At 39.3% G+C, this 24,052-nt stretch overlaps 1 protein-coding gene across 1 annotated transcript in view; it reads right to left on the bottom strand.

The window, feature by feature from the left end:
- Nucleotides 1-4,066: 4,066 nt before the first annotated feature.
- Nucleotides 4,067-24,052, bottom strand: part of LOC126335335 (diuretic hormone 45) — a 1,260,052-nt gene continuing 1,240,066 nt past the window's right edge. The window contains exons 4-5 of the mRNA XM_049998494.1: nt 5,965-6,044; nt 4,067-5,098 (exon numbers count right to left, since the gene is read on the bottom strand). Coding sequence (XP_049854451.1) covers nt 5,966-6,044 — 79 coding nt within the window. The 3' untranslated portion in view covers nt 4,067-5,098; nt 5,965. The remainder of the gene's footprint in view (nt 5,099-5,964; nt 6,045-24,052) is intronic.

The raw sequence follows: 24,052 nt of genomic DNA, 5'->3' as shown, positions 1-24,052 counted from the left end.
TCATGAAAACTGCACATTGCGTGTTGTACCACCACACAGCAAAACCTTCAGAGGTGGTGGTCCAGATTGCTGTACACACCGGTACCTCTAATACCCAATAGCACATCCTCTTGCATTGATGCATGCCTGTATTCATCGTGGCATACTATCCACAAGTTCATCAAGGCACTGTTGGTCCAGATTGTCCCACTCCTCAATGGCGATATGGCATAGATCCCTCAGAGTGGTTGGTGGGTCACATCGTCAATAAACAGCCCTTTTTTATCTATCCCAAGCATGTTTGATAGGGTTCATGTATGGAGAACATGCTGGCCACTCGATTCGAGCAATGTTGTTATCCTGAAGGAAGTTATTCACAAGATGTGCATGATGAGAACATGAATTGTCATTGATGAAGACGAATGCTTTGTCAATATTCTGCTGATATGGTTGCACTATCAGCTGGAGGATGGCACTCAGGTATCGTACAGACGTTATGGTGCCTTCCATGACCACCAGCGGCATATGTCGGCCCCCCATCATGACACCCCAAAACAGCAGGGAACCTCCACCTTGCTGCACTCACTGGACAGGTTGTCTAAGGCAGCCTAACCGGGTTGCCTCCAAACACGTCTCTGAAAATTATTTGGTTGAAGGCATATGTGACACTCATTGGTGAATGTCGGGACTGAAGTTACGCATCATGCAGCCTGTTGCCAACAGTTTGAGTCATAACATGACATCCTCTGGCTGCACGAAAAGCATTATTCAAGATGGTTCCTCTGAACCATAATTCTTCGGTAGCAGTCATCCACTGCAATAGTAGCCCTTTGGCAGCCTGAGTGAGGCATGTCATCGACAGTTCCTGTCTATATGTATCTCCTCCATCCGAACAAAATCACTTTGGTACACTCTGAGACGCCTGGACACTTCCCTTGTTGAGAGCCCTTCCTGGCACAAAGCAACAATGCGGATGTGTTTGAACCGCGATATTGACCATCTCAGCATGGTTGAACTAAAGACAACATGAGCTGTGTACCTCATTCCTGGTGGAATGACTGGAATTGATCGGCTAACTGACCCCCTCCATCTAATAGGCACCGCTCATGCATGGTTGTTTACGTCTTTGGGCAGATTTAATGACATCTCTGAAACGTCAAATGGACTGTGTCTGTGATACGATATCCACAGTCAACATCTATCTTCAGGAGTTCTGGGAATCGGGGTGATGCAAACCTTTTTTTGATGTGTGTATTTATTTAAGTCATACAATAACACATGTAATATATTTAAGTTTCTCTGTTATCCAGTTTACTCTGTTTGTCCGACAGAATTTCCCAGTCACCATTCTAAGCCTTAGACACTGGTTACTATTAAGATGTGCAAGGTACCAAATACACTCCTGGAAATTGAAATAAGAACACCGTGAATTCATTGTCCCAGGAAGGGGAAACTTTATTGACACATTCCTGGGGTCAGATACATCACATGATCACACTGACAGAACCACAGGCACATAGACACTGGCAACAGAGCATGCACAATGTCGGCACTAGTACAGTGTATATCCACCTTTCGCAGCAATGCAGGCTGCTATTCTCCCATGGAGACGATCGTAGAGATGCTGGATGTAGTCCTGTGGAATGGCTTGCCATGCCATTTCCACGTGGTGCCTCAGTTGGACCAGCGTTCGTGCTGGACGTGCAGACCGCGTGAGACGACGCTTCATCCAGTCCCAAACATGCTCAATGGGGGACAGATCCGGAGATCTTGCTGGCCAGGGTAGTTGACTTACACCTTCTAGAGCACGTTGGGTGGCACGGGATACATGAGGACGTGCATTGTCCTGTTGGAACAGCAAGTTCCCTTGCCGGTCTAGGAATGGTAGAACGATGGGTTCGATGACGGTTTGGATGTACCGTGCACTATTCAGTGTCCCCTCGACGATCACCAGAGGTGTACGGCCAGTGTAGGAGATCGCTCCCCACACCATGATGCCGGGTGTTGGCCCTGTGTGCCTCAGTCGTATGCAGTCCTGATTGTGGCGCTCACCTGCACGGCGCCAAACATGCATACGGCCATCATTGGCACCAAGGCAGAAGCGACTCTCATCGCTGAAGACGACACGTCTCCATTCGTCCCTCCATTCACGCCTGTCACAACACCACTGGAAACGGGCTGCACGATGTTGGGGCGTGAGTGGAAGACGGCCTAACGGTGTGCGGCATCGTAGCCCAGCTTCATGGAGACGGTTGCGAATGGTCCTCGCCGATACCCCAGGAGCAACAGTGTCCCTAATTTGCTGGGAAGTGGCGGTGCGGTCCCCTACGGCACTGCGTAGGATCCTACGGTCTTGGCGTGCATCCGTGCGTCGCTGCGGTCCGGTCCCAGGTCGACGGGCACGTGCACCTTCCGCCGACCACTGGCGACAACATCGATGTACTGTGGAGACACCACGCCCCACGTGTTGAGCAATTCGGCGGTATGTCCACCCGGCCTCCCGCATGCCCACTATACGCCCTCACTCAAAGTCCGTCAACAGCACATACGGTTCACGTCCACGCTGTCGCGGCATGCTACCAGTGTTAAAGACTGCGATGGAGCTCCGTATGCCACGGCAAACTGGCTGACACTGACGGCGGCGGTGCACAAATGCTGCGCAGCTAGCGCCATTAGACGGCCAACACCACGGTTCCTGGTGTGTCTGCTGTGCTGTGCGTGTGATCATTGCTTGTACAGCCCTCTCGCAGTGTCCGGAGCAAGTATGGTGGGTCTGACACAGCGGTGTCAATGTGTTCTTTTTTCCATTTCCAGGAGTGTATATGTTGGTAGTTGATGAGTTACACGCGTATATTACTTTGCTCAAGTAAATAAAACAGAAAGAAACTTCCACATGGGAAAAATATATTAAAAACAAAGATTCCAAGACTTACCAAGCGGGAAAGCGCCGGCAGACAGGCACATGAACAAAACACACAAACACACACACAGAATTACGAGCTTTCGCAACTGGCAGTTGCTTCGTCAGGAAAGAGGGAAGGAGAGGGAAAAATGAAAGGATGTGGGTTTTAAGGGAGAGGGTAAGGAGTCATTCCAATCCCGGGAGCGGAAAGACTTCCCTTAGGGGAAAAAAAGGACAGGTGTACACTCGCACACACACACACATATCCATCCGCACATACACAGCGGATGGATATGTGTGTGTGTGTGCGAGTGTACACCTGTCCTTTTTTTCCCCTAAGGGAAGTCTTTCCGCTCCCGGGATTGGAATGACTCCTTACCCTCTCCCTTAAAACCCACATCCTTTCATTTTTCCCTCTCCTTCCCTCTTTCCTGACGAAGCAACTGCCAGTTGCGAAAGCTCGTAATTATGTGTGTGTGTTTGTGTGTTTTGTTCATGTGCCTGTCTGCCGGCGCTTTCCCGCTTGGTAAGTCTTGGAATCTTTGTTTTTAATATATTACTTTGCTCATAATTTTATAGGAATCGCTAGTAAGTAAATTATTTGGTGATAAAAGATGAAGTTCCAATACAGCAGCAGTATTTGTATGGTTAGAATATAATGAAAATTGTCTGTTTTTAATGTGAGTTACTGGAACTGTAGAGCAATAGTTCCAGACATGAATTTAAATCTGCCAATTACTAAGTATTCCTTTATTGAATAATTTGTTCATTTATTATTATAGATACAGAATTTGTACAGACTGAGATTTCAGTATTTGCAATGTGTATTACTAAATTAAATAAAGATTATCAAAAACAAAGTATACTACTTTAACTAAACAGATGTAGTATAAAATATACAGTTACAGAAAATTTTCCTTAAAATGTCATTGCTCAGTCATTCAGAGAAGTCATATTATGCAAGTTAACCAATATCTGTGTGCATTATTTCAATTATTGTCCATTATTAATTCAATAGTATTGATAGAAACAAGAAATGAAAACCTCTTCATGGAAAACATCTATTAATAATAACGACATTGCATACCGAGCTGGGTCCTTTCAGGAAACTGAAATGAACAATTTTGAAATGTATTTAAAGGAATATGGTGGAAGAAGGAATTTGTGAAATAAATAAACTGATGGTTGTGATGGAGACAAATAATTTTTATTTGAATTAGAAGACTTAGTTTCTTTGCATATGCTATAGTACCTGCATTTCTATTCTGTCAGACATCCAATCTCCAGATATTAAAACTATGTGAGGTACAGTAGGTGAATACTGAAGTTAACATTTCACTTACATTACTAACATTATTTGACACAAGTAATTTACAGGTACTGTGAACTGTACACTTTGACTGCAGCTTTGCTTTGCCTATTATATTTCTGTGGAATGTTTCACTAATTTTGAATGAGGAATGTGGATCAATAGGAGATCTAGCTGATAAGCACGCTACTTTTCTTGTCTGTAAACTAAATAGTGTGAAAGAACTGTACAAGTATAATTGTTGGTACTTTTTCATGTTAAAGTTACTTTCAACAGAGTTCTGTAACAAGAACATACCTATACATTTGATACTAAAATAGAACATTTTACAGTATTTTATACATCTTAATGCAAATTAAGTTACATCTTTATAGCAAAAAACATCTACGGAGGGTGTTTCTGCCTGATTTATGCTGTTGATAAGTGAACTGGAAAAAATAAGACTAATCAAACCTATTGCAATAAAATATTGTAGGCCAAATTCAGTTGTAGCTCATAATTTGCATAGATTTTCATTGACAAAATGCAACATAGAATTTTTCTTTTGAATGGGATCTACAAAGCTACTTATGTAATATATGTAATTAACTTCTTCACAACATACATGTTTTACAGTGTTAATACATGCAAGGCTTACGCACAATAATGCCAAAATGTTGAACTACAGGTGTTTATTTACATTTTTCCCATTACAATGCTATCATGGCAGAATGATATTTTTTTTTTTTTTTTAAGTGAAGCATGTTACTGCAAGAAAACACCCTCACAGTAGTGCCTGAAATACTGCTTGTAAGAAGTAGCTCCAGCAGTTAGGGCAATGAAGTAGCAAATTTTATGAGATCTGAGTTGACTAGCTGAAAACATGAAAGAACATCCAGCAATCCCATCTGTGGCAGATTTCAAGAATGCTGTAAAATTCAGATGGATATAAATATTGTTGTTAGAACATACACATTTTAAATAGTCACAAAAATTTTATACTGAAAGAAAATGTTACTTGAATATATTACAAATGAACATAGAAACTGAATATTAATGTTAATAATGGAGAGAAGAATCTGATTGCCAATGCTGGAACTCAGGCATCTGAAGTAGAGCTACTACAGGCAAATTAAATAACATGGTTGAATGTTTAGGCTCCAGAATTCAACACAGAAAATTATCCTCACAAAAGATAATAGTAGGAAAGAGTTACATTTAAATTGCACCACATGAAATTAACTGTATTCACTGTTCCTTTAAATCATTTCTGTCAGTTAGAGATTCAACTTTTTATTTATTTATTTATTTATTATTATTATTTTTGGGCATCCTGGCAACTAGAGATTCTTCTCCCATGTGATTTATTTTAAAATTTTCTTCACATAAACAGACACTATCATCTTTATATTAGAAGGTGTACCATAGATTTTGATTCATTTGATTCTCTGTTTTTAATGTTGAAAATATTATGTGAAGTTTGTTTTTTATTTTTTTTCTAAAGCAGGAATTGTGAGTAGAAATTTTTCACAAGTGATTTCCTTATAATGAACTGTCCAAAATTTTTCACCATTTCTTGGAATATATTTGTTAATAGCACAGGTTAACATAATTTAAAAATTATTCCACACAGATGTATCAGTTCAGAATATTTATTAGTTAAATGTGGCAAGTCATTTTTAAAATTAAAACTCAAGTCAGATGAATGCTATTGAAATTATAAAATAACAATTACAAACCATTATACCAATACACATCTTACTGAATAAACTGAAGAAAGTTGCTATAAACCCACCTTACGACTGGCGCACTGTGAACTGGTTGTTCCAGCGCGAATCTGAACTGGCCCAGTCCTTCGAAATATCAGATGCAGATCTGTAACATATTTCATAAGTCTGTTCTAGTACATATTTTACAGTGCTGTGAATACATTGGATATTATAAACAATATGAAAGTATTTATGTCATCAATGTTATTATACCTTAATATTCTTTGAATCATGTGAATTAGTGATGCAGAAAGTATTTGGCATAGTTCTAGTACTTCTGTTGATAAGTATAAGCTGTATCAAATCTCATTGTAGTGTCATGGTTCTGATGAACAAAATACTAATTTTACCTTTTATTGGTCTAAGGTATTTTAATATTTAGCACAATTTGGTTTCTTGAAGTTTGGCAGTAATAGAGTGCAATAGTTAAATGTGACAAACTAGTTCTACACAAGGGAAGGGTTTTGCAGTGTGGTGGTTGGAAGACTATGATGCTTGGAGATGATTAACAAGATACAGTTTAACTAAGGACTGGAGAAATTCTTTGTGGAGAGCAGCAGGGTGGGTTGGAATCAGTTCTAAACAGGGTTAGTGGTAGGAGGAGAAAAAAATACAACCTGGATACTGAGGCCAGGGAAACTATTTTGCTTATTTGTACTCCTACATTTCTCCAGTTTCTGTTGCTATATCTACATAGGAATTCACCCTCTTCTTTCACTTCTTTTTCCTGTGGTCCCTCTTTAGCTACAAGAGAAAGAATTGTTATGCCACTACCTTTTTAAGCTGGCTCCACAACCTGCACACAGGCAGTTTACCAAACTGAGTTGCAGGCACTGGAAAATTTTGAGCCAGCATGGTGAAACCCTCTGCTCTGCCCCTCTGGTAAATGCAAATTATCTCCATCTGGGCTTCAGATGTGACTGGAACTGGTGCCTTTTCATAATAAAACTAATGAGCAACAGCATGAGGGCTGGCCACCCAGACCAAACCACACTACCTACATTGCGAGGTACTCCATGCCAGTTGTCAACCCAATGTGGATTATCCAATCCCAGCCACAACTATTTGTTGCCTCTACTCTATCTGATTCCCAAACGATGGTGGTTCACGCAGTTTGAGGCACAGATGGGGAGTGCAGCATACACATGGAGTATGCACATATGCGTGCTTGTGTTTGTAGAAAGCATGTCTGCTGCAAATTATGTCTCTCACTTGCTTGTGTAGAATTTTTTGCTTACCCTCACTATCAGGAGACAATGAGCAACAAATGGAATAAAAATTCACTACATAACTCACTACAGTGAGTTGTATTGGCTATGGTGTTCAGAATACTACTGAATAATGTGATGTAGGTGGGCAGGACAAGCCTAAATTCAACCATCACCATTCCTGACTCCAACTATAGCTGCTGGTCTCTGTGCTGGGCCTAGCGCTAATCCTGCCATGAGCTGAACTGGTGCCTCCCAGTTGGGGCCTAGTGCTGGCTGACATGAACAGACTCCAGAGTGCCTTTCAGTGGGTCACTGATTCACAGTCCACTCTCAGGTGCTACCTGCACCTGACTTTCTACCAAGCCACCATCTGACACCACTCTGCTGCCACAGAATCGCATCTGTGGGCCACTGTTGCTGTGTTCTTTGCTGGGATCCCAGGTTTAGGGAACAGTGCACCTAGTCTCCATGCTACCACATGGCACATCAAGCTTCATCCTTCAGTACATTACACAACCAGTAGTGCAACCAGCACTGGGCTGTCTGTGTTGCATCAGCACCTGAGGTAACACTAGTGCTGAGTGGCCATGGTTACAACATAAGCCCATTACACTGGTGTGAATTGCCAATTGAAATTACTATGATTACCACCACACACTGCCTTGTTTTGTGGTGTTCACTGCCACAACCCATTGTCAGCAAATGACTCTGGCATACAGATTACATTGGCTGTAGAAAAATCTGCTAAATGAATTGCATTAATGTTTCTGCTGCCTTTGTGGTTCCACAGAGTCCAAAGACCTGGCTCTTCACACCTGCACACAATTCAACCTTCCTGCATCATCATCATCACTATCATGGCCTATGATGATGTCAATAACACTTAGACCATTCTAACCATTCTAATAGTTACTGTCACCAGAAGTGCCCCATATTTTGTGAGACGGCATACAACATTGTCAGTGCAATAGGGTGAGCAGAAATAGGGTGTTTGTTTATGACTTTTCTACATTGAAATAGTGTGCAGTGGTAAACAAATTATACTGAAGGCCTAGGTTCAAGGTCCATGAGGGCATAGATGTGTACAAATATAAAAGTAACACATGGGAAGAGAGTGGGTTTGTATTCTGGTATATGAATTCAGTGTAATTTATTATGTCATAGTGCCCCTCATATACAGTCATCTCCTGCAACATATCTTACATGTGGCAGATACAGACATTATGCCAGGCAGTTCGACAAGTGAGCATGGTTGGTGCTTGAGTTGTGTTACAGTAGTTTTAGAATTAAGTGTCTTTGTGTTTAAGCAATTGTTTTTATCCTATTGTTTGTTCTAGTGTGTTAGGCAAAGGCTTCACAATGAATGAATCAACATGTGTGGTTGCCAGTCTGGAAATGGACTATAAACAGTGAGATGCTGTGAAGGAGGATCGAGTCTTGTCTAATTTGTTCTACATGCAACTAATGCTAGTTTAGTTGACTATTTTTCAGAAAAAAAAAAACAGGAGAATATGTACACTGCCTGACAGAAAGAATGAAGCACTCAGAAGACATTCTCAGTTGTCAATGTGACTTGGTAAACATACACGCAATGGCCAGGAACTTAAACGATTAGAATTGCAATTCTTTGTGCAAGGTAGAATGACCACCAGAGTCATTAGACTAGTTTGAGTTTAGTGGTGTTACCAGGTGTGGTAGAGTATAAAATTCCCATGAATGGTGCAGATATTGAGGGTCATTGTGAAGGACACTGGGATGCCATGTTCTCATATGAGACAGTGATATCAGCAGCTGAATGAGCTTAAAAGCTGACTCATTGTGAGTCTGTTTCAAAGGTAGATCGTTTTGTGTAATATTCGGAGGTGACATTGACCCATTGTTGGACAATTTGGGAATGTGAGGGCTTGTATACTCATCAAGTTTACAGGTGACCACATTTGACCAACACAAGGGAGGATAACTGTATTGTGCAGCAAGCACATCATGCACATCACAACACCTTCACATCCACATCCACCGTATGAGAACAAGTAATGGACTCCATGCAATATTCTGCACCGTATTGCACCATAGGTTGGAGACTATCAACAACTGTCCATTGGCCACAGTTAATACTATAATACAAATGGCTGTGCTTGGAATGGTGCTTTGACCAAGTGGTTATCATGGATTGCTATGAGAAGGGGTGACCTAAGGGTGCAGAATGGTTGAAGTCGCAAGGTAGTGATATATTGATAAACGGTGCAACTTATGACATTTTGGGACCAACTTTTCAGCTCTCAGCAACTATAACAGTGGCTAAAATCCTAAACATAATACATGCACTACTGTACCTGACTAACAGACCTTTGGATTTTCTATCTACCCAAAACCTGATCTTTCTGAACAATTTCTTGGATCCAGCCTACTTATCTCTCGGGATGAGTTGATAGTAGTGCAAAAGGGTCATATTAGCATGGAGCAAATGATACAGAATGTGTGACAATATCACAGAAATTACCACCACAAAATTGCAGCAATTATTGTCTTGACGTTGAGTACCATTGTAACTTTTGTTCTCATTTGTGCAACCTAAATGTACGGTGCAAAACCACCCGTTATCTGGAAATCCTTGCCCACCATACAGCAACTGAGTGGGTCATTTGAGAAAGCAAGTATTTCTTAAGCACAGCAGCCATCAGACATCATAAACATGACTGAGTTAGTGTAAGAACAGTTGGAATGAGAGAAAGGAAATTGTAAAAGTGTAAAGTTTAAGTGATTTACAGAGGTAATATCAGTCTGAAATCCAGTGGACTGGGCCTTCTGAAGAAGGGAGAACTCTTATGTGACTACCTTCCTAACTCAACTCTGCAACCTGTGAGCTGGCAAGCCAACAGGCTGCTTACCAAATTACACTGCATGTGCCAAATGATGCTGAACTGGCATGGAAAAAGCCTCCGATCTCACACTTTGATGAGAACAGGTTACCACATGCTGGTCTCTGACCCTGTTGCTAGTCCTTGAGCATGACTGGAAGCAGTGAGTTTTTGTAATAAATCGAACACATGCCAGTACAAATGCTGGTCAGCCAGACCCAATGGCATCTGTCATTGACTTTCGTGTACACCAAGAAGTACTCTGAGTCAGCCATCAACGTGACATGGATCAGCCAGTCGCAGCTACAACTAGACACTGCCTCTGCTAGCTGCTGGTCTTTGTATAGCCCTACTGCTGCTGGGAGCCTCCCAGGTGAGGCCTACAGCTGTCTGACATCAACAGACTCCAGGGCACCTTCTGGAGGCCATTGGTTTGCAGTCGACACTCAGGTGCTGAAATGCTGTATGCCCACATTCCACTTCTGCAGACTTACATCTGTGGGTCGGTCTGCTGTGGTTCATGGTTCAGGGTGGGGTATGCCTAGTCTCCGTGCTATCACCTAACACCATGGGCTGCATCTGCAAGCAGTTGACATCGCCGCTAGTGGAGGCAGTCCTGGGCTGGGAGTATTGCATCAGCACTTGACATAACGCCATAGGGACATAGTTTCCAAAGTTTGCAGCTCACTTTTAGAGAGTAAAGTAGCATGACAACCAAAAGTCTCAGAAATGGCAAGAAATTCTTGAAATTACAAAGTATGTTTTATGCATGACAGTTTTCAGTTGCTTGTGGCAGAGTGTGCCCATGTGGGTGGGCTTACAATCTGACCAGTAACATTCTCAGGTTGACCATATCTGCTATCAAAAACAAACCTTTCATGGTTTTTGCTCTGATACTAATTGCATGGCACATCTTCTGAAATTTTTGAATGAAATACTTTTCAAATACTCTATTTCTCTTAACTGCAAATTTCTTGGATGGTTTGCTAAAGCAACATATGAAGTATGAATGTAGACAAGTAATAATAATAATAACAATAATAATAATAATTTAATTTTCTTACTGATCAATTAGGGTCATGTAACAACTTCAATTCCTCTTCTTTCTTTGTTGCTGTTTCTTATATTTCCAGTACTCCCCCATTCTCTCCCCACATCACTGTTCTCGATTTCTTATTTCTTTTGCATTGAAAGCCTTCTAAATTTAGTATCTTTTTCTTAAAGATGTTTCTGTCTGTTTTTTTTTGCAATTCTTTGGTGTTGTTTCTTTCTAGTTCTTTCCTGATTTTTGTAATCAATGCTATTGTTAATTTCTTCTTCCAGAAATACAGGAATATTTGTTTCATTAGCCTGATCTCATTAATTTGGTAGAGGTGTCCAAATAAGATTAGTCTTCTTTTAGCCATTACATCAGTTATTTTCCCTTATATTTTTGTAGATCTCTCTGTTCCTTCTCATTTTCCAGCTATCTGTAGTTTGTATTGTACCAATTATTTTCTAATAATCTGTCTTTCAAGTCCCTCTGTTCTGTTAATAACAATAATAACACCAAGAAAAGCAAAGACATGGATATCTCTGAATATAATTCTAGGGAGTTCCATATGGATCACATGGCTATTTCTCAAACCAGTATTAAAGAAACTATGAATGTAAAAGTAGAAAAGAAACAGGGAATTTGATTCTGATAATTAACTGACTAAAATTAAATAGAAATGTCTCCCTAATAAAAACCAAAAGAGACAGCAAACATTGATTAAACATAACAGAGACAGGCCGACATCACAAAAGAGGCAATAAAACAGTTTCAAGAGAAATTAAAATAGCTAAATCAAACAAACAGGAAGAATTATTCAAAGAAATCAACAGGACAGCAAAGAATGTATTTGGATCAACAGAAATGAAGAAGAAAGTCTGGTGAAATTAAAGCTGTGAAAAAGCAATTGCAAAAAGAACAAAACAGTGGAAGAAACATAAATGTTCTGGGAATGATGAGTGCCTTGATGAATTTAAAATGAAAAGGAAAGCAACAGTATGAATAATAAAGAGTGGTAAATGATCTTCCAAGAAGTCACAACTTCTTAATATACAAAACAGCTTTGTTAAAACTAACAGCTGGAATTCCTATCAGATGTTTAAAAAGCTACAAGTATTTACTTCAGAGATGAAAATGGGAAATTAAGCCTAAGCAGTATCCAGAACTGTATAAGCAGATCTTCCACCTACAGCTGAAGAAATTAAAAAGCAATAAATACCCTGAAAAACAATGAAGCCAGTGGAGAAGACTGTGTTACAGCTGAACTTATAAAATGGTCTCAGCCAAAGATCACAACTAACCTTAAAGTCATGTTTGAACAAATATGAGAAACTGAAAAGATGTCAGAAGGCTAGAAAGTGGTTCTTATCCTCCTGCACACTAGAAAAGTGACAATCATGATGTATATAACTACAGAGATATATCTTAGTTGTCATTGGGTTACAAAATATTTTCAACAATATTACTAAACAGGGCAGAAGAAACATTTGATAGCCATTTGGGCAAATATGAGAGTGGATTTAGAAAGCACAGATCTTGCTCAGAACAGATTTTCAACCTTAAGCCCATAATCTGCCACAGACTCACAAACTCTAAAGATATAGTTGTAATATTTGTAGATTTTAAGAAGGCATCTGCTTCAGTTGAGAGGGAAATAAAGTGATCTGAGAATTTGGCATTAATCTTAACTAGCAGACCTTATTCATGAAATACTCACAGACACCAAATCAAAAGTAAAGTTTTGGGATGATATATCTAAGGTATTCAAAATAAAACAGGTGTAAGGCAAGGTGATGGCCTGTCTCTACTCCTCTCCAACTGTGTCCTAGAGAAAATAAGAGAATGGAAACAAAAACTCAAAGAACATTAGCAATCACCAGTAAGACTGGCGACTAAGAACAAAGGCACTGAAATTCACTGTCTAGTATTTGTAATCATTTGCAGTACCACCATGTACCAGCAGTGGTGCAACATGCAATGAGTGGTTTTCATGAGCAATAAGAAGGGCGGATATGATGTTTATGTTGATCTCTATTCAAATTTTCTGTATTGGTTCCGGAACTCTCGGAACTGATGTGATGCAAAACTTTTTTTGATGTGTGTGTTTACTGGACAGATACAGGCTATCCATTGGCTCTCAAAGACAACCCCCGTATATAAGTGTCATTGCCTGCTATTATAACCTGGGCAAAAAATTTAATATATCAGTTCCTTAAACCTTGTGAGGGCTATAACACGTGTTTAAGTTAACTGCTTCTGTGGGTGGAACTCGGTTAGATGCACAATTATCTGGGCAGGTGCCTGGTAAAGTTATTAACTTTCATTGATTTTAGGCAAGTTCCATTAAAGGTTTCATAATGCCTTCTTATTTAAATGTTGCTTACTGCTTGGAATTTTTGATGATCTTTCCTTGAATATTGTTAATGGCCTTGCCGCAGTGGTAGCACCAGTTTCCATCAGATCACCAATGTTAAGTGCTGTTGGGCTTGGCTAGCACTTGGATGAGTTACCGTCTGGTCTGAAAAGTGCTATTGGCAAGTGGGGTGCACTCAGCCATTTTGAGTCAAACTGAGGAGCTACTTGACTGAGAAGTCACATCCAGTGATGCCTATAGGCTGAGGATTACTCAGTGCCATTAGGGTCTTTCAAGACCTGTTTGGACAGAGGTTAGAGTGAGTTTAGTTTCTCTGAATATTAATGGATTGGTCTTGGGGGCTGTACCTGTGTTAATGTTAGTTAAAGACTAGAAATTCAAAAGGGGCAAAGTACAATTTTTTTTAAACTGAAATTTTGCTGTTGATAGGCGGTCTGCATCAATGCCATTACCTGACAAGAGCTGCGATGTCCATACATGCTCTAGTTAGTATTCTGTGGCTGTTCGTTGATGGCGTTCAACCCATGAGGAATGTTGACAGGCGCTAAGTCTACGTTCTATCACTGGTGCTCTGCTGTTCACCAGTTGACATTATTTTGTTAATGAATATGGCTGAGGTTATGATGAGTTGAGAGTCTGAATACTGTAGTGGTCCAAAAGCAATGAAGAGACATTGTGAAAGTGAATAATAAAAGATCATACAAGACAGGAAAAGAAAGATGTTCCAAGCAACAGCCAAGCATGCAGGTATGGGATCAATACATCAAACGCTGATGCTCCACAATAAGAATATCTAAGTGAGACTCTTATGATTGCAAACAAATTATGTAATATTGCAATATTGTAAATTGTCACACTATTTGGTTTTAGGTTACCGGCAAATGTGAGTATTATTGTCACTCCTTGTCAGAGGAACATAGACAAACTTGTTTACGACGCTCTATCAGCAAGATGAGCAAGCACAACATATGTTCTTAATGGGGCTAATGGACGTTATTCCAGTAGAACGCTGGCAAAATGGAAAGGACGCCCGCAGAAAGTCGCCGCCAGTGTATAATGATTTTCATGGTTCCTGATGATGAGGGTGCACATAAACAGGCATGTAAGAAGACATTTATGGATGCTTTCAATTGTTCAAAGAAGAAAAAATAGAGATCATGGCACAGAAGAAAAAGATCAGTGACAATGTTTTCAAAGACAAAAGAGGTGGAGCATTTAACAGAAAATACACAGATGAAGATCAGCATATTGTTTGGGCCCACATTCACATGTTGCCTAGAGATGTGAGTCACTACAGCAGAAATCAAATAAAGAAGGTATGCTTAAGACCCGATCTCACTGCGTTCAAAGTAAAATATCCCAATGGTGCTGTGACATATAAATCTTAAAGAAAAGTTTTCCTTGAGGATTTTCCGAATGTAACCTTAGAAAGACACAATCAGATACATGCCAAACATGTGATCGATTAGTTCTAGAAGGTAACGCAAACCACCAGAATGCTGACAATGCTAAGCAAGAACTTGAACTGCACCATCAAAGCAGAAAAGCCACAGTACAGTTAAGAACTGACGAATTTGTTGCAACATTACCAAACAGTGATACTTGCACGCTATCCATGTATCCTCCAACATTATGTTGGTAGCTTTCCTTACACATTCAGAGACATTCTGTCTGATGCAACTCTCATGTTACAGTTTTGGTATATGTACACATTACATTGGTGTTGCAACAATGTGTATGTGGAATGAGACGGAAGGCGGCAAGGAGTCAATGAAATCGCATCCCTGTTTAACTGTATTTCTAAATCAAATACCTAACATCACAATGGAAAAAAAAAAATTGTGTATGGAGTGTCCACCTGCTTAGCTGGGTGGTAACGTGCTTGCCTCCCATGCAAGCAGGCCTGGGTTTGATTCCCAGCTGGGTTGGAAATTTCTCTGCTCGTGGACTGGGTGTTCTGTTGTCCTCATCATCATTTCATCCTTGTCACCAGCGCACAAACCACACAATGTGGCGTCGAATGAAATAAGACTTGCACTTGATGACCAAACTTCTCCGAATGGGGCCTCCCGGCCAACGATGCCATACGCTCATCTCATTTTTGTATGGAGTGACAACTGCTGGTTGCAAAATAAAAACAAAATTCTTCTTTTCATGTATGTCTTCTAGGGTCTAGTGAAATGTTTGAATGTGTAGATCATATAATCTCATTTCTGAACATAGCTTCCTGGGAAGTGAACGAGATTTTGCAACCACTGAAAAGAGAAAGAAAACAGTGAGCTGATGAAGTTAGTGACTTCATCACATCATGCAAAGACATTTGAAGTTCTGGAAATAGATGACTCACATTTGCTTGACGTTTACACAGCAGCAAAAGACTTGATCACAACCAACAAACTCTCAATATCAACTGCATCTGGGTTTGAATAAGTGCTCCTGCAGAGATCAAAATACGAAGCATCCTTAACGAGGTGGAAGAGTAGACAACGCTCAATGTCTTGAAAGGCAAACCAGTCTCTGATTTCCAAAATATGGAACTAAAGTAAGGAGACAACCACTAGTGCTTATCGTGAGGGAAGAAGGACCTTTTAAGTATGATACCATATTTACCCGAAGAACACAAGAAGTTTTACCAGAGTAATTGTGGTTAAATGCGTTTAAAATGTCACAAGGTTGTATTTAGTACTCTTATTCCATGTCATCTTGTTATAGTAATTGTTGCAAAAACAACCGAAGAACAATGGACTTAGCCCTTTTACCAAATTGTCATTTTCTTAGTGATAGGGGAAGAGTGGGAACAGTGAGACAGTGGGAACAATGAGACATTAGTTTTATCTCTGGAATTTTGGTTTCAGTTGTTGGTACCTACTGTGAATGTAGTAACCATTATTATTTAGTCTATGGATTACCATGTTTTGTACTTGACATTCTTGTTGTGATTTCATTGTTGGTATATTTGTGCTCAGAGGTAAGAAAAGTATCTTTTTACTAAATTTACGTAGCTGGTTTCTTAGTAGACCATTGGTATTTTCAAATAATTTCATTAGTCACTCAAAACTATTGTTTTTCCAAGACATATAAATCCCCTTTATTGAAATGTTGTTTTAAGCTGAATGTGTTTGGAGCCATTTCTAAAAAAGTTTACAACTGGGAACAGTGAGACATGTCTCACTATTCCCAGTGCTTGTTCATGGTGTCTGAAAATGCATGCTTGCTGTATAAAACAGGGGTTTCTGTAGATTTTAGTGTGCAAACTTTTCTTTTAGGTTATAAAATGCACAGGAGAAAGAAGACTGATAAGGAAATAGGAAGGTTTTCAGAATCTTCAGTGACAGAAGCTGCCATGCTGGTGATCGAAAATAAAATGAGCATCAGGAGTGCATCTAAGCTGAAAGGCTTATCCTTTCAAACAGTTAGTCAATACGTTAAGAAATATCGTGAGGATAACACTTCAAACATGTGTCCCAACTACTCAGTGAACCACTTTTTTCCACCAGAATTGGAGCTTGGTTTGTGTGAATACCTAGTTGTGTGTTCTAAAATACTTTTGTGGACTTACTATGAATGACTGCCGTACCTTAGCTTATGAATTAGGTATTAAAAATAACATTGTTTTACCCAAAACCTGGACTGAAAGTGAGAAAGCATTGATCGACTGGATGAAAGGTTTTCGACAGAGATTCCCTCAACTGTCTCTTCGAACCCCGTAAAGATGCAGCTTAACTAGAGCTACAGGCTTTAATAAATTTAATACGTCAAATTTCTTTGATAAACTGGAAGAAGTAATCAAACATCATCCAGATTTTGCTGTTGGATCACGTATTTTCAATCTTGATGAAACTGGAACAACAACGGTGCAGAAGTCACAGAAGATTTTGGCCTTAAAGGGAATGAAACAAGTTAACAAGGCAACCAGTGCAGAATGTGGAACACTGGTTATGACATGTTGTATTATAAATGCTCTCAGTAACAGCCTACCATCCTGCCATGATATTTCCACGTGTGTATTTTAAAGATCATATGATATTAGGAGCACCTGCTGGTGCATTAGCTCTTGCTGTTAAAGGCAGGTGGATGAACTCAGAATGTTTTGTGAAGGTCATTCATCACTTCATCAAGTTCTCTGCCAGCTCTAAAGCAAATCGATCTCTGTTTCTGTTACTGATGGATAATCAGAGAGCCACCTCTCAATAGAGGCAATAGATCTGTACAAAGAGAATGGGATAATGATTCTGACAATTCCACCTCACTGCACCAATAAACTGCAGCCTCTTGACGTCAGTGTCATGAAACCTTTACATACATTTTATGATGCTGCTGTAGATACATGGATGATGTCTTATCCAGGTGAAACATTTTCTATTTACAATCTTGCTCACTGCATGGGGATAGCATATCCCCGAGGAATGACTCCTGTCAACATCATCACAGGATTTAAGAAGACAGGAATATTTCCTTTAGATTGCCATTTCTTCAATGAGGATGATTTTCTTCCATCCTCTGTTACTGACAGACATCTAAATGAAAGCCTGGAGACACACATATCACCCGAAAAAGACCTTAAACCCGAAGCTGATGTGGGACACCCATCATATGATGAAAGTGAAGCACAGTCTGTAGCATCCAGTTCTTCACAACTACATGGAAAATCTGCACCAATGTCTTATCTCTCTCCAGAAGACATATGTGGTTTCCCAAAGGCAAAACCAAGAAAAAGTTGCAGTCGCCAATGGCCTAAAGGAAGAATGATGATTGCGACTGACACACCAGAAAGGAATGAAAAGGAAATGAAAAGATGTTAAGGGACCTAAAGCAAAGCGAGCTTTATTCCAAGTTAATGAAACTGATGCTGATGATGCTGACGAAAGTGAATTTTTCCTATTCTTCAGATGAGACCTTTGATCAGGCACAACTAAGTCTATAACCGGAAATGGTTAACTATGAAAACTTACAACGCTCATCCAAAGCGGGTGGCTTTGTTTTAGTAGAGTTTGGGGCAAAAAAAAAAAAAAAAAAAAATATATATATATATATATATATATATATATATATATATATATATATTTCTGTTTTATATATATATATATATATATATATATATATATATATATATATATATATATATATATATATATATATATATATATTTTAAGTAAGAAAATTTCTTTCAATTGTAGGAGAGTCATCTGAATGCAAAGTTACATTTCTTAGGAAAAGTTTGAAACTAGAGAACAAATTTGTGATGCCTGTAGTTCCAGATATTTCGTTCGTTGACACACAATGCATAAAAAATGTTATTGCCTAACCCTACTACAACACATAGCAAGACAAAAAGATAACAATATGCTGTTTCATTTAAGATTAACTTTGCTTCTTCTGATGTTCGTTAGAATTTAAGGCACTGTTACACTGTACCCACCATTAAAAATACATGGGTACAGTGAGACAGTTTCACGATTATTTTTTTAAAAAAAGGAAAGACAGTGCATTAAAAAACTATTGTACCACTTTGAACATACTTAAGCGCAGTGTTCATGGTTACCATAAGATATTAAACCAATAAAGATTTTCTTAAAAGTGTAATTTGGATTCCAATTTTTGCGTCTCACTGTTCCCACTCTTCCCCTACTACGTCATTTATGACGGCGGCCAAGTTTAGGTTCGTTCTGTGCATCTGACGTCACAAAACACAGTCAGCCAATGAACACAGAACGACTTTGCCAGAGCTCGACTGCAGTACAGAGTGTCTTCAGTTTTAGAAACATTCAGTCATAAATAAAGTAACTGAACAAAAGCAATGTCTTGATAGCAGAATTTCTTTTATAGAAAGTTTGGAAAAAGCATTCTTTATACCAGTTGCTTCATATCCTATTAATTAAACCAAACAAGAAATAAGCCTCCTAATTCAGGCGATAGCAAGGAAAGGTGTTACTATCTTTCTCACTACCCGCTTTCTCGAAATAAAGAACAGCAGTAATTGTTTATTTCGTAGTGTACTTCGACGAAACGTGAGTAATTCATAGTCATACCAACAGTGTTTGTCGGTATTTTGCGTCCTTGTTTAAAGTCCTCCAGGAACTATATTGAATGATGAGCTGCGTTAGCGCAATGGTTAAAGTGTTTGGCTGATAAGCGAAAGGTTCCAAGTTCAAACCTTGTTCTGTGCTTAATAAATTCTTTATTTAAAAACAATATTGAAGTGTTCATGAATTTTGTTCGTTTGAATGTAATTTTTTGAATTTTCTAGTGGCATCTGAAATCAACCATACGGAAAATATATGCTATGGACTTTTACCTCTGCAAACTCTTCAAAATTTCGTGCAGTGGTTTACTACATTTAATGCTGTACAATAACTGCGTTGAACATCGAAAAAAAATTAAGTCATTTATGGGGGAAGGTATCAGTCAAGAAGGGTGTCAAAATCAAATTTTTTAGCCAAATAGTTTTTGTGAAATCGAATGAAGTATGTCAAAGCAGTCACAACACCATGTGTCTGAACAGGCGAGCAGAGCAGTGGTGAAAAAAAATCCGGACAGAGCGGAATGCGGGGGGCACGTCTCTGTAGCAGCGAAAGGGTCAATGCGGCCATGGTGACTTTACTTCAAGAACTAGCCAACTAGCCCCCTCCCCCCCCCCCCCCCCCCCCCCCGCCCTAAACGTAGTTAAGTCTCTGTGTTACGTACCAGAGCATAGTGGTCTACATTTTGACTTACTAACGTATTATTTGCATCAAGGCACTCTACATGGGACAATTTTTTTTTCCTCGGAACATTCAATTGTTCATGCGGGCACAAACCCAGTGGGTGCGACCAACTGTCGTTTGGTTATTTAAAAAAAAGTTCAGGAGTTAGCTTAAGTTTCTGACTGCTGATAAGGCAAGGCCTGACAAAGTTTCCTAATTGCTAACCTAAATGTTTAAGGCAGAAGCTCGGTAACTTTTTGTTAAAAATACTGGCAAGCTGCGAGTAGGAGTCGCACTCTGGGCTTCTGTATTAGCTTGCTTATGTACACAAACAGTTCACGCATCCCAGGAGTAGAGAATCTCTACGACTTTTACCTGGTATCGACAGTGATACTTGCAAGATACCGGCCCTGGGAATTCCAAGATTTCCGAGAATGTTGGAAGTTTGCGGACGAATGACAAATGACAAAAATAAATGTTTTTTTCTATGTTTCCCATCTTGGCAGTTGTTCTTGATTGCAATTCAGGAATATTTGGTTCGCCTTTTTTGGTGAAGGAGTCTCGGAAAACGGTTTTTAACAACTCTGCTTTAGTGGCACTGTCATCAGTGACTTCACCGTTGTTATCGTTCGGTGAAGGTATCGAATGCGTCTTGCCACTGGTGTGGTTTATGTATGACCAGAATCTCTGTGGGTTTTCTGCCAGATTCCGAGACAGAGATTCGTTTTGGAAATTATTAAAAGCATCTCGCTTTGAAGTAGGCGCTATATTTCGAACTACTGCAAAACTTTGCCTATCTTCCGGATTTGGCTTTCTTTCAAATATGGTATGTTTTTTTCGTTGCTTCTGCCACAGTGATCTGACCCGTTTTCTGTACCATGGGAGATCAGTAACATCAGTTATTAATTTAAGTGATATATATCATTTGGCGTCGATACTGTTGTTGTTGTTGTTATTGTTGTCGTGGTCTTCAGTCATGAGACTGGTTTGATGCAGCACTCCATGATAGTCTATCCTGTGCAAACTTCTTCATCTCCCAGTACCTCCTGCAACCTACATCTTTCTGAATCTGCTTAGTGTATTCATCTCTTGGTACCCCTCTACGATTTTACCCTCCACGCTGCCCTCTCAGTAAATTAGCTTACTATGCCTACTTTCATTCACTGCTTTCGTATGGTATCAGATTCTGGGGTAATTCATCGTTGAGTAGAAAAGTATTCATTGCTCAGAATAATTGCTGAAGCCCACCCACGGTCATCTTGCAGACATCTATTTAAGGATCTAGGGATCCTCACAGTAACCTCACAGTATATATATTCACTTATGAAATTTGTTGTTAATAATCCAGCCCAGTTCAAAAGTAATAGCAGTGTGCATAGCTATAACACCAGGAGAAAGGATGGTCTTCACTATGCACGGTTAAATCTGACTTTGGCACAGAAGGAGGTAAATTATGCTGCCACAAAAGTCTTTGGTCACCTACCAAACAGCATCAAAAGCGTGACAGATAGTCAACCAACATTTAAAAATAAATTAAAAGAATTTCTAGATGACAACTCCTTCTACTCATTGGCTGAATTTTTAGATATAAGTTAAGGGAGGGGAAAAAAACTAACTTAAGCATTAGTGTCATGCAATATTTTGTGTAATGTAATATCTTGTACAGACATCTTTCATTAACCTGACACGTTCCACATCATTATGAAGTGTCGTATTCATGATCTATGGAACAAGTATTAATCTAATCTAATCTAATCTAATCTCCAATGCTAAATTTGTGAACCCTTGATGCCTCATAACATGTCCTACCAACGATCCCTTCTTCTAGTCAAGTTGTGCCACAAACTCCTCTTCTCCCCAATTCTATTCAATACCTCCTCATTAGTTATGTGGTCTACCCATCTAATCTTCAGCATTCTTCTCCAGCACCACATTTCGAAATCTTCTTTTCTCTTGTTGTCCAAACTATTTATCGTCCATATTTCACTTGCATACAAATACTTTCAGAAACGACTTCCTGAACTTAAATCTATACTCGATGTTAACAAATTTCTCTTGTTCCGAAACGCTTTTCTTGCCATGGCCAGTCTACATTTTATATCCTCTCTACTTCGACCATCATCAGTTATTTTGCTCCCCAAATTGCAAAACTCCTTTACTACTTTAACTGTCTCATTTCCTAATCTAATTCCCTCAGCATTACCCGACTTAATTCGACTACATTCCATTATCCTCGTTTTGCTTTTGTTGATGTTCATCTTATATCCTCCTTTCAAGACACTGTCCATTCCGTTCAACTGCTCTTCCAAGTCCTTTGCTGTCTCTGACAGAATCACAGTGTCATCGGTGAACCTCAAAGTTTTTATTTCTTCTCCATGGATTTTAATACCTACTCCGAATTTTTCTTTTGTTTCTTTTACTTCTTGCTCAATATACAAACTGAATAACATTGGGGAGAGGCTACAACCATGCCTCACTCCCTTCCCAACCACTGCTTCCCTTTCATGTTCCTCGACTCTTATAACTGCTATCTTGTTTCTGTACAAATTGTAAACAGCCTTTCGCTCCCTGTATTTTAGCCTTGCCACCTTTACAGTTTGAAAGAGAGTATTCCAGTCAACATTGTCAAAGGCTTTCTATAAGTGTTTTCTATATATTGCTAGAAACGTAGGTTTGCCTTTCCTTAATCTTTCTTCTAAGATAAGTCGTAGGGTCAGTATTGCCTCACGTGTTCCAATATATCTACGGAATCCAAACTGATTTTCCCTGAGGTTGGCTTCTACCAGTTTTTCCATTCATCTGTAAAGAATTTGCGTTAGTATTTTGCAGCTGATAGTTCGGTAATTTTCACATTTGTCAATACCTGCTTTCTTTGGGATTGGAATTACTATATTCTTCTTGAAGTCTGAGGGTATTTCGCCTGCCTCATACATCTTGCTCACCAGATGGTACAGTTTTGTCAGGACTGGCTCTCCCAAGGCTGTCAGTAGTTCTAATGGAATGTTGTCTACTCCCTGGGCCTTGTTTCAACTCACGTCTTTCAGTGCTCTGTCAAACTCTTCACGCAATATCGTATCTCCCATTTCATCTTCTTCAACATCCTCTTCCATTTCCATATTTTTTTCGTGTTATGTAATTACAAATTGACTCTTTCCAGATCCCCCCCCCCCCTACTTTTACTTTTAAACCTTGCTGCTTGTCAAATTTCATGATTCTAGTTCAACAGGAAGTGACCTACAAGTATTGATAATTGGGTTTGCGAATATCAAAATATGTGACATAAATGGCCATATCTTTTGATTGCACTTACTTAGTAGCTTCAATATCTTACAACGCCAAGAGACCGTAAAATTGAACATGATTCGTCTAGCTGTCCCTGGGGAAAAGAGTTTTTAGCTGTCGGAAAGACAGGCAGGCTGGCATACTGACTGGGCTTCAGACCTCCGAGTGTCTTTTTTAATTGTTGTGTTAATAAAAGTGAAAAGATGATGTTTTTAAAAAAAAGTCCACTGGCTTTCCACTTAAGGGGGGTAGGACGTCAAACAGGCCGAATTGGAGCAGGGGAGGCACTACAGCAGATTTTAATTACCACTGTCTATACTTTTACAAATAAGTTCTTAAAACTTTGTCAGCATGACCAGGAAGGATTCTGGATTCACACTCATAGCAGTGGAAGTTCGAAAACATCACAAAATAAATTTCTTTTACATGTGAAATTTCATCATTTTTTCCACTTACTATTGGCTGCATTTGTTGCTACAGGTACACTTTTCTTCATAAGTAAGAGAGATGATGAATTTCGCACAGCATAGAAACCATACTTACAGGTGTATGAAACTCTAGAATTTATTTATGAAAAAATAAATGAGCTGTTATATTTTAAAGAAAAACTTGAATTTTATAGTTACTTATCTGAATTTTTACCATAGTTTTTAACAGATTTGGAAAATTCTAG

Source organism: Schistocerca gregaria, chromosome 2 (genome assembly GCF_023897955.1).
Source record: "Schistocerca gregaria isolate iqSchGreg1 chromosome 2, iqSchGreg1.2, whole genome shotgun sequence".
Lineage (NCBI taxonomy): Eukaryota > Metazoa > Arthropoda > Insecta > Orthoptera > Acrididae > Schistocerca > Schistocerca gregaria.
The sequence above is the reverse complement of the archived record's forward strand: the minus strand, read 5'-3'. Positions and strand labels throughout refer to the sequence as shown.